The 12,724-nt window shown below is 36.9% G+C and overlaps 1 protein-coding gene across 2 annotated transcripts in view; it reads left to right on the top strand.

The window, feature by feature from the left end:
- The window catches only part of LOC118181421 (apolipophorins-like), a 149,269-nt gene that overhangs the window by 64,089 nt on the left and 72,456 nt on the right, over window positions 1-12,724 (top strand). For both annotated transcript variants that reach the window (XM_085809892.1, XM_085809893.1), the window contains exon 18: window positions 774-930. In XM_085809892.1, coding sequence (XP_085666018.1) covers window positions 774-930 — 157 coding nt within the window. The remainder of the gene's footprint in view (window positions 1-773; window positions 931-12,724) is intronic.

The raw sequence follows: 12,724 nt of genomic DNA, 5'->3' as shown, positions 1-12,724 counted from the left end.
GATGTATAATGTGTAGGTTTCTTTGAAAATTTAAAAACGTAATACGGGTAACCCTGTCCTGGCGTGCCACATCTGCGGATACTTCTCCTGTCAACTGGTCTAAAATGGGTTGGAACGCTAGTATCTGTCATCTTACAATATGGATAAATTTGTGGAGCAGTTACATTTGCATCTGTCAGGAAATTCCGTGAAACAGCATTGGTCGTTCTTATGCTTTGATTATCAACTGAATATTCTCAGGCATCACCGCCAAAAGCTGTCTGTATCTTAATAATATGTACTATAATTATTATCTCATAACTCATTCTTCTTCAACTTTGTCTTTTCACTGCTCAAAAAAAAATTCGTCATCACGAAAAATGTTTTCGGGAGCTGGAGTCTTAGCGAATGGGCTGGCTGCATGGGTGTTTCCGTGGTTTTCCCCATGTGTGACGTGGATACGAACCAGTTTTCCGTAAGAAGACCTCCACGGGCATCCACCCTTTTCGTGTAGTACCCAAGGGCGAAGCACGTAATACGTTAAAAACATTTTTTTTTTAGTTGCATGGATTTTTGTTTTTATTTTTTGTCTTATTTTCCTGCTTTAAGTGTGCATACATATCAAAGTGCATACCACAAAATATATTTTCACTTCATACAGAGTTAAATTCTAAATCTAAACACTGTAACAGGATTGTTCTTGTAAAGGAAAAAATATGTTTTTCAAGCATGATGTGTTTGTATTTATCTTATCATATCATTCCGAAATGCTAATATTTGCTTTATCTCCTTAGAATGAAGAAGAAAAAGCATTCAAGCTCTTATTTCAAACCATAAAAGCGACACCCACTTGGAAATTGTCCACTGACTTTACACTGAAAAGCTCTAACGATAAATCTTCTTCTTTGGAAGTAAAAGTTGAAACTCCGTACTATAATGCTAACATCGATGGTAGGTGTATTTGTAACTTTTATTGAAAATGATATAGTAAATAACCGTATTTAAATGATTATTCATGTAGAAAGATAGATGGTAGCAAAGGTTTTAATATACTGAATTTAAAACGCCTCAAATCTGACAAAGCGCGGATACCGGCTTCCGTGAAATAAATGGTCAAAAGGAACGACATATATCCCGAATGTGTTTATTGTATTTCTGTTTGCATAGATGGAAAGATTAACTAAAGAGGTTTCAATATACCGCTTATATGAGCTCCATGTACAATAGCTCGCGCTATATCTAGGTGACATTCTATTTCATTTAACTCGTTTGAAAGCATCATTGGTGGGATCTAGTTCTATCGATTCTGTAATTCCTGCTGTAGCGTGTGACAAAGAGTCAAGGCTAGCATTTCCACTTTATTAAATTTTTAGGCTACGGTGAAATAGTTTACAAGAGAATGTTCATTTATTTTTAAAGTTGTTTCACCTTGTAAAAAATTAATAAACAGTTACCTTTGTGAAAGTTTCAGTCCGCTTGTCCAGTTTTCTGAGGGATTTTCCCCAGTGCTGTGTGAAGTCAAAGTTCTTGAGTAAGGGAAAGAACATTTAACGTCTCCTAGCTACAGTTAGCAATTCCGAGCCAGTCGATAGTAGAGCACTGGGGCTGTGCTCAGTAATTTTATTGCAGAATTTCTGGGCTTACAAGAACATTCCTTTCGGGAATATCGTTGGTTCGAAAGTTTTATAGCATCTCTCGATTGGCGATTTCACCCTAATTGTTGGTGGCTCTAATATTTCGGACCTGGAAAGACTTTCTTGAAAATTCCCAAGAATACTTGTAATGTAATCTATTACTGAAATCAAGATTACTTTCTTTTGTTTATTTTGGTTATTGCAAAGCGCTCAAGGGCTACATGCCTAAGGGGAGGGATGGAGGGATGCCTTCGTGGAGGACTTTCTACGGAAAACAGGCTGTATACACATTACACGTGGGAAATCCCTGGGAAATCCCTGAGAATTCCCATGCAGCCAACCCGCTCGCCGGCTTTCGAAATCCGGACCGAACTACAATATTCAGCTATTTTACCGCTCGGCCCCTGGTGGTTCCCAGAAGTACTTGGAATCTAATCTGTTACCGTCTATAGGAGTGGTCAGTGGGCTACTGATGCGTGAAAAGATTTAGCGGCGAATTTGCACCCTCTAATCTCGAGAACTACTGTTCCAAATTATGTTCCCTCTTTGGACCACCACTTAACGAAACGAAAAGTCAAGAACTCGACGTGGGTGTAGGTCACATTTTTTCCCCTGAGAAAAGATCGTAAGATAATAGCTGAATAATAGCTGAAAATATTACATGGCACGCAGATTTAGAAAGCTGAAATCCGCTTCTTGCCAGTGTTTTCGACGAATAAAACATTTTGACTTGTTCTTTTTCAACTATCGGGGCCAACCAACGGCCAAGCAGTAAAGTCACTGAACACTACTAGTTCCGACCTATGTTCGATTCAAGGCGAATGGTTGCATGGACGTTTTCGTGTTTTGCCCTTGCGTAACGTGTATACGATCCAGTTTCCCTTAGAAAGTCCTTCACAAAGGCATCCCTTCCCTTAGGCAGATAGCCTTTGCGTGCTTTGCCGTAATCAAATAAACTAAACCAACAAAACTTTTCCAGCTATATAAACTATAATGCAATAAACACGTTGATTTCAAATACATGAGTTTTTCCTTTTCACGCTTCTTTTGCGTGCACCCTATATTGAATAAACTAATTTTATTAGTAGAATGTGTGAATATTAAGCATACCGGTTACATATAGGAAGATCGTGGGTGAACTAATTTTTGTAATCATAGGAATAAAAAAGGAATTTTCTATGAGACGTAGAGTAAGCCCATAGGCCTATCTAAAAGTTATTGTATACAGTTTTTGCTATTAAACTATAATAAAAAATTAATGAAATATGTGCAACTAACATTTTACATAAAACGTGTTACATAAGTATATGGATTTCGTAACACTACCACTGAAGGAAAAAATTTGTAGTTAATGAGATAAAGAAGTCTGAAATTTAACAATCAGATGCAGCTGCCCTTACTTCAAGCACCATTTAAATTTTTTCCTTTGAAACCGCCTAAATGTACCTCACAAAAATATGACTTGGTAAATGCAATTAAGATTTTTATCTTTCCCATACTTGGCATTGATAATTCACTGTTTACTGATATCAACTAATTCTATTCTACTAATTTTTTTTCTTCAGTGTATTGTTTCAGCGCTCAGTAAGATTTTCTTTTGCAAAAGTAAATTAAGATGCAGTTCTGGCCTTGAATGGATGTTGAAGCTATCTAAATGTGTTAAAATTATCTTTATGAAAATACTTTTTGAACCAGTCGATAACCACTTTCAGAAATAGGCAGCAGTTTTTATAGTACCTATTAAATGCTTTCCTTACACCTTTGGCTGACCAACGATTCCACAGAGTATATTAGCTGCTTAAGTTTAGCCAAAACGAGAGTAAATATCTAAGCAGAGAGGGTGATAGAAGCACACTAATCTATTTGGAAACATATACTTAGTTACAATTTTACATATCAAAACATTTCAATTGGGGGACTCCTTTTAATGGTGAACGTGATTACATTTTGAATTATTTTATTATATACAATAACTTAGTTTTATTTTATAGTTTTACTTCTTCTCTAGCTTTTTTCTCATCTGTTGGTATGGGGTTTGGCACTTGCTTCTGAGAAGATTGATATAAAAGATTATCGATTTAGTGTTTTAGATTTCGAGACTCTTATTGATCGTAAATACACTGGTATAATAAATTAAGAGAATTTGTATATTTTATTGAATTGCATGAAAGGAACTGAACTGAAGGAAACACCACTACTATTAGATAAAAATACAAATCTTATACGGCAAATACGTAAGCATACACGTGTGTATAGACGTAGCCATTAGAAAAACAGGCTTTATAATGTAAGCGCATGGAGGGTAAGACGAATTGCGTTCGCTAGAGCACCTCGGCGAATTTCTTGGTGTTATCTTGCAGCAATCGGTTAAATTCACATCGGAACAGCAAAAATGAGTAACCACCAACGTTCAGATGATGGAATGAGGTGGCGAATTGTGGGGAGGCTAGAGGCAGGCCAATTGTAAATCCAGATATGCAGATAATTTAATGCTCAACGTCGTGTGTAACCTATGGAAACAGTTCCAGAATACTGGATCCATCGAGAGAAGGCCTAGGCAAGGTCGTCCAAGAGCCACGACGGCCAGAGAAGATCGCTATTTGTGCATTTTAGCGGGGCGTAATAGAGGGGTTACAGCTTCTCAGCTGTCACGCGACCTGTATGCAGCCATAGGAACCCGTTTAGCAAGGGTAACTGTTGCCAAAAGACCGGCTGTTTGCGTCCCCCTCACGTCTACGGACAGGAGAGTCTGATTAGCATGGTGCAGGCAGTATAGTGATTGGAGTACACGGAGCAATGGGCGACCGTTCTGTTCACCGGCGAGTCCCGTTTTAGCCTAAACACCGATTCTCGCCGTACTTTCATACGGATAGAGCCAGAGACCCGCTACCTACCCTCCAATGTCCGCGAAATCAACAATTATGGCGGTGTAATGGTCTGGGCAGGCATCATGTGGGATGGCCGCACACCTCTCCACGTCTTTGACAGAGGCTTTCTGACTGGTGTGAGATATAGGGATGAGGCCTTGGAGCCCTATGTTCACCTTTTCCGCGGTGCAGTGGGCCCCGAGTTCATCTTACACGACGATAACGCGAGGCCACATAGAGCTCTTCTGGTCGACGAATTTCTAGGGAGTGAAGGTATTCGCCGGAGGGATCGACCAGCCAGGTCTCTAGACCTCAACCCTATAGAGATGTCTGGGACCCTCTGGGGAGGGCAACTGCAACTCGCAACCCCCACCGAGAACCATCCAGGAACTGAAAACAGCGTTGCTGAATGAGTGGGATTTATTGCCACAGGAAATAAACTGCCTTATTTTCAGTATGACATCGCGCTGCGAGGCCTGTATGACTGTAAGAGAGGACCATACCCCTATTAGCCCATTTCTTTTGTGTCTTTTGCAACCGCTGTTTCAGACTTTCAGACTCCCATGAATGTTACACACGAACATGTGTGTCTATTATAACTGTTGAACTTTTATTTGGTTTGTATTATATCAACCTTTGTTCACACCAAATTTTATTAAAATATGTCCTGTAGTTCTGGAGATCGTAGATCAAATATGAAAATTCTCTTAATTTCTTACGTTAGAACATATTTTATTGAGAGGAAATGAAGATATGGAAGTAATTGTTGAGAGGTATAGATACTCTACAGATAAAAACAGATTAGATCGCTTCTGTAAAAAGATGAGAAAGGATATTCAAAAATTGAAAAATGGTTGAAATAACTTACAAAAAGAGAGGAAACACATAATGAGGCTCTGAAGTTGGAAGAGGTGATGATTACGTATGCAGACAAAAATCTGAAAATTAAGAAGAAAAAATGCAGGGAAATTTCATGGTGGACCCCCCCCCCTCAACTGGAAAAACGTGAAAGAAGATAGAATCCTTAGAAAAAGCTCTCAGATAAACGAAATTTAAATTTAAATTAAAGTACAGAGAAAGATATTGTTTAATCGTGAAATAACTATATATAAGAGATTGATTAAAAACGCGAAGAGAGAAAGTAAATACAAAGATTTCCTCGAGAGCATAGAATATTGCGATAGATTTTTAAAAATATCAGCTAGAAAACTTAAGAAAAGAATTATTTATAAAAGGCCTGAGGCGAAGAAGATGATTTGGAAAAATTTCAGAAAGGATTAATAAAGGATGTTTTGCATATAAATGATGATGATGATGATGATTACTCTGAGATGACTGATATAAAAGGTGTGAAATTAGAGATTACTGTCCTTCTCCATTGGGGGGGGGGCAATTCTCAGAAACAAAAGATCCAGATGGTGGTTAATCAATTGAAATCTAGAAGTGCGCCAGGTATAGATGGAATTACAGCAGCCATCGTGAAAATTATGTTTGATTTTTATTTTGATTTTATAGTTCTTTTATATAATAAATGTTTTAATATCATATCTTTCTTAAATGTTGGAAAAATAGGGGGAGTGGTCCTAATTTCAAAAAAAGAGGGAAAATATAGACCAATTTGTTTGTTAAAGTTCCTGTGAAAGGTATTAGACAAATTATGTACAAAAAGATTTTACCATTATGTACTGTCATCAGAAATTATGCCAAGGAAGCAATATGGACTTGTATGGGGCCGCTCCGCTAATGATGCATTATATGATTTAGTAAATTATATTCGAGAAAAGAAAAAAATGTTACATGTGGCAGTTGTCTTCTTTGATATTAAAAAAGCTTTTCATTCAGTAAATTGGAGTATACTTTTAAAAATTCTATTAAAATTAAGGGTACCTCCTGACATATTTAAACTTTTACAAAACTATTTCGAGGAAAGAAAGGCGTTTTCTATACAAGATAGGGCAGGTGATAAATTATATGAAGTGAAGAGAGGATGCTCTCAGGGGTGATGCAGCTCCTTGCTGCTTCGGAATATTGTTATCAATTATTACTCAGTGAAGAGTTCCACGACTACGCGGAAATGTTTTTTTTTTTTTTTTTTTTTTGCCGACGACTTAATGCTTGCTGTGTCAGAATACTCCCTGGAGAAGCTTGAGAAAAAATTTTAAGGTGTTGTAAATATAATTGATAGTCGGAGAAAAGAACAGAGATTAGAACTATAAAAAAGGTCAAGGTTCTATTTTTCCTCAAGAGAGGGAAAAGCGTAAGGAAACGTCGTCTTTTTTATAATGAAAACAAAATTGAACTAATTAAGGATTTGAAATTCTTGGGTTTATATTTCGATAATAAACTGGCCGTTGTTGAATCCTTTAAATATGTACATAAGAAAAAAATCTGATTCTGCAGTTTTAAGAGGAGCTTCCCTGGTGAGATTCTGGCTCACAAGTCCACTACATTACGAAATATCTTTAAGAATGTGATTTTAGAAATTATATTCTACGGTATTGGTGCTTGGGGAACTCGAGCATCGGATGTGCAGCGGATTAAAACAAACTTAGATTCCATCCAGAAAAGCTGGCTGCTGGCCATCATAAGACTTTCTAGAACTGCTCCAACATAGGTGGCATGCGTGTTAGCAGGCATTCCGCCCCTCTCACTATAATACGATTTTAACTACAAAAATTTTTGATTATGGACTGGCATATTGTATATATACGTGATTGAGGACTATATCATTACCAGTTGATCTTTTAAAACCATAGATGTGAACTTAATTCATCCCAGAAACAGAATCTCATTAGCATACTATAAGACTGAGCCAAAAAAGATTGAGCTTGATATTTAAACTGATGAGTCCGCGATTGGGGAGAAATTAGGTCCTTTTGTTGCTTATTATTATGGTATTAAAATAGTAAAAAATTTAAGTTGGAAAGTTGTAACTCTATTTTTACTTCTTGCAATTTTTAAAACATTACAGTGGGTACAAAGAAGATAACCTACAATAGGCAAATCACTATATATTCTGATTGTCTCTCGATTTTACAAGCCCTCTCCAACCCGGATTAACCAAATATTTTTTATTCAAATGACCAAAGAACTACACACAAACCTTCTTAAGAAACATGAAATTTGACTTAACTGGATCAGAGCGCATGTTGGGTACCTAGCCAATGAGAGGGCGAAAGAGAAAGGCCATACCAATTATGGTAAATAATTTGTACAAGAATTGGCATATGCTATGGCAGGACTCTATAAAAAGAAAAGATTTAATGCATGATTTTAAAATTAAAAGAAATACAAAACCTATCTCAAACATAGATGTCAATCTAATTATAAGCGGCCATGGAAGATTTCCCTGTTAGTTTAATAGGTTTAGGCTTCAAGAAAATGATTAAATGTTAGTTATGCAATGTGATTGGAAATGCTGATCATTCTGTTGAAGAGTGTGCTATCACTAGAGGTATAGAAGGAGCAGAGAAAGGCTTTAAAAGATTAAATTACAATAGTATAGCAGTGAAAAGAATTACAGAGAAAATTATGGGAAGAATAGGTCAAAATAGAGAAAAAATAGGTATAATTATGTTAGTTTATAATAAGGTATAATTATGTTAGTGGGAGTGCTATTGTTTGAGTGTTTTTTTATTACGTTAGTTTAGTTCCGATTGCTTTGCTTTATTTTTTCCTCTCTGCTTTCCTTTGTTAGTGCATGAAATATAAAAAAACCAGAGGTCTGTGTACTAGTACCTTCTGGTTGTATTTTACGATTTGTCTCTTGTTATGTTTTCTATTTATTTTTTGTTTTGTTGGGGCTGTTGTTGTTTCTGGCTTATTCTGGCGCAGCCCATAAAAAGGCCATAGGGCGATGTAAAGTCGGCCAGGAGGGTCGGGCTTTGCCCCTCATATCACGTATTACGCATCAAACTGTTTATTGTGGTAAAATAATGAATGTGCATTATACTTCAATTCAGGTTAGAATTAACTATGGGCAACTTATATGGGCAACTTATATACAGATACATGATTCTTAAAACAATATATAAATAATCCGAATGACACGAAAATAAGGAGAAAACACAAAACGTGAGATAAATGTGAAGTGCGTTCGTATTTTTCCGTCGACTGTGAAACTGTCGCTAAGTAGGGCAATTTAGCGTCAGTTATGTATAGGCGGGATTAACAACATCTGCGCTTTCGTTTGATATAACCCCGATTGATTCTTGATAAGCCATCTATTGTTTATAGACAAGTATAGAAATTAGCAGTTGTTGACGGTTTTTCTCTTGCATTTTGGAAAACATCATTAAGATTTGGAACCTGTCTTCTACAAAACAGAAAACATTGGATTACTTTCAAAGTTATGGCATTCTACTATAAAAAAGGGGTTTATTAATGTACGAGGGTTAGAACTTTAATAGTGGCAACACAGCTGAAAAAACGCTACACAACAAAACCAAAGAATATCGCGTATACCACACGTAAACTACATACCTACCTTACCTCTCAGCAAAAAGAGTTGTCCTGCCTAAGTCACGCGCATGCGGAGTGACGCGAAGAACGAATCCTTGTATTAGCTCGCGGTCTAAAGTAAGTGTTGTCAGGATGTTTTCAAAACAAGAACAACGATGTTGGATAAAACTTGAATGTGCCAGAGGTAGTACAGCACGACAGTGTCATCAAGGGCTTCAAGAGGCTTGCGGGGAATCTGCATTGCCTTACAGAACCGCAGCAAGATGGGTGAAAGCATTCAATGAAGGACGCTAAAACGTGGCAGACATGCTTCAATCAAACGAATGGTGTCATCACGGGTTACCACGACGCTTGAAATTTCGTCAGAACCCCAGCAATCTGAAAGTTAGGGTGATTCTCGTGCACGACTGTGCTCAACCTAACGCATACCGTTCCCCCACAGCAGACCGTCACTGCGCAGTATTACTGCTCATTTTTGGAGCACAATCTCCGACCAGCTTTGAGAAAAAAAACGGCGACACTTTCTGTAGAACGCTCCTCTCATTTTGCATAACAATGCTCGGCCGCATGCAGCGCAAGCTGTGACTGGTTTGTTCAAGCGATGGGGCTGGGAAATGCTTTACCATCCACCATACTAAGCCCTTGTGATCTAAGCCCTTGTAACTATGACTTAATTACTAAGATGAAGGAACCACTTCGTGGCACTCGCTTCCAAACTGTTCCTGAGAATCTTGCGGCAGTATACCGGTCCATTCAAACTATCAACAAACCAGGCGCTGCTACAGGTATTCTGCGACTTCCACATCGTTGGACACAGGTTGTACACAATGCTGGCGACTATATTGAAGGACTGTAAAACATGGTGACATGAATCACTTTTGTATTCCTTGTAAATAAATAGTTGCCACTATTAAAGTTCCAACCCTCGTACATGATATGGTCAGCTGAATACTTCCTGCAAATCAGTAATAGATTGGAAGGATTACCTGTAAGAAATCTGCACTCATAGTGTTCTAAACAGAACTTCCAGTAAAATTGGAGAGTCTAACAAACTAATAGAAATCGACCAAAACCTTTTTACAAAATGCAAAAACAAAGCGAGTCGAATACTGATTGTTTATTAAATAAAGAAACTTTAGTTCCTTTAGAATTTCGCAGGAAGAATTGGCGCAACTTTTAGCGGTATTCCCGTCAGCTTTGATGGTTCAGTGGTAGCCAGCTTTAAATTCGACGGGGTAACACGTAAGTACCCATAAATATAAATACATGAATGTAAAAGATTATGGACATATTAAGAGGTATGCCGAAATGCATGTGCAGTTCATTCATAAATGTAACAGAAGCAAATGTTACACAAATGCATACTGAGGGGCAAGGCGGAGATTAAGCTCCCTGCTAGAGTTATTGCTTAGTTTATTAAATGTTCAATACATTTATTACTGAGCTTTCTTATTATTAAGCGCATAGGCTGCGAGTGTTTACTGTTTACTTTCTCTAATACTTAATTATATGCAGGAATTAAAAAATATCAGTTTCTCTGACCATCTTCTCTGAGATCGAAAGGATGCAGATAGGTAGTAAACGGGTTATAGTTGCCGAAATATTGCTTCAAGGACTCTCCCCCCGTTCCGAAGGAAAATTTGACTTCATTGACTTCAGCAGTCAGTATTCTTCTCTGGAAAACTTTACGAAATTTAGGACTTCTGCAGTCAGTATTGAATTTGATCCAGAATTTTTGCCATTTTTTGTAATTAAAAGACGGCGAATATTCCTTTTGAGGGATCTGCAGGGCAATGGATTTGTAATATTTAGAGAACTTGAGTACATTGCTGCTTGTTTGGCGGTTCCGTTTACAGTCAAATGATTAACTTTTTCGTTTTCGTTTCCTATCATGGCATCAATATATATACCGGTCCTGTTTTAAAATCGCTTGGGCTGAAATATTGTAATACTTCTTGGAAATTTGGTAAGCCAGCCACAGCGCTTCACGGCTCTGGGCTGTATGATCACATGGAAAAGCTCCGCCTCTTATATTGTTATTACCATAACAGTACAGTCGTTATTAGTTTTAAGTTCAGCATTTTACTTCGCCGATTCTTCGTGCACATACAAATCCCCAACTTTACAGTAAATGTTATGTAGAACAAAAATGTATTTTAAAACTTTAACATTTTTATTGCATAATCACAATAACCAGGTATAAGACATGCATGTCAATTAGATCAGGCAGAACTGACTAAATATGCTATGGAAGATAAATTTCGTATAACTATGGCAGTTCCGAGAATGTATATTGACGCTCGCTGGCTGTTTTTTCGGTGTTTGCTGCTTGCTCGTTTCGCTCTCTATTAACATTGAATGGAAGGGTGACGTATGAGCTTCCGTTGTGCTTTCTTCTGGTCTCGATCTGACTCCGCATCGTGTGAGTGAAATACTCTACGCTAGCGCTAAAGAGCTCTCGTGGCATAGTTTCGAGTATTTCAACTCATTCAAGTTGCCAGTCTTTTCAAGTGTCTCTCGGGATCGCTACATAAACTTTCAATTCAAGTAATCTAAATAAAAATTCTACTTGTCAACTTCGCTTTAATCTACACGATTATCAGTGTGACTTACAAAAATAAAGAATTTGCAAACAACTGAGTAACGACACTACAGTTTATTTCAAACACAACATGGCATACATCTTAAAATAATTTATACACCACCAGCATACGCATAAATTTCAACGCATAAATTCATGGCTTGAAGCCGCTACCAGTTTACAATTTTAATTGCTTGCTCAAATACGCACTTGGAAGTATTGTTATTGCAAAGTTTCTAATTTCAGCTTTCACTTACCAAAATGCTCTTAATTTAAGGTCAGGAGCAGGAGTAATCTTCAAAAACCAATGTGCACCTGAATTTGATAAACAGACATGCAAAGTAGGCAGATGTTTTGTTTTGCAGTCACGAAGTCTTTCTACCTACAGGGCGAAAAATCAGGCTTTGGTGCGAAGGAAAGGCAATTAGAAAAAGGGCAGTTTCGTCTGGGAGTAAACGAAATTAAAAGTAAATGACAAGCATTTTTATTTATAAAGCCAGACAAAAAATAATTTTAAATAAAATCAAATAAAAATCTCAGACTATATATTAAAAAAAAATATTTATAGCATACATTAGATTCAGAACGTAAAAGGGAAGGGCGATGTAACCTAACAATTATCTACATTAATGTGCAAGTGTACAGTGTGTCAAAAGATGAAGAAGTTCGACGTCATTATCAACTAGAATTACCCCTATTGTATTGTTACAGGAATGTAGTACATGCTGAATGAGGTGGTAAATGTTACTGGCCTAATTTTAAAGCACTTGGAGTTGAAGAATCTCACTAAAACATAAAGTTGCAGTTAAGAATACACATTTATATTTATTCACGTGTAATTGCTACAGAGGGGAAAATCTGAATTGGATTTGTATTGGAAGGCAGAAAGCAAGGAGAAAGAAAATAATCCATAACTAAAATACAGTTATTAGGCAATTAACAGAATTGTCTTACCACGAATGAATATTTTATTGCATTAAGTAAGAAAAGAATGGGTTAAATATTTTAATAAATTTTTCAAGACCAGTAAAAAATTTCCAAAATGGTGGCAAAATTTAAATATATTGTTTTGGGATATAAGTGATACAAGAGCTTTAAAAAGTTTAGATAACCTTGAAATTTATTATAACTAAGTTGCTACAGGCTAAAAATCTGCTTCTTAAAATTCATTATTTTGTGAAATAATCTTAACGTAGTACATC

Source organism: Stegodyphus dumicola, chromosome X2 (genome assembly GCF_044657685.1).
Source record: "Stegodyphus dumicola isolate Sdum_Otavi_A_Nest chromosome X2, ASM4465768v1".
Lineage (NCBI taxonomy): Eukaryota > Metazoa > Arthropoda > Arachnida > Araneae > Eresidae > Stegodyphus > Stegodyphus dumicola.
Note: the sequence above shows the minus strand (reverse complement) of the source record. Positions and strands in the feature narration are given on the sequence as shown.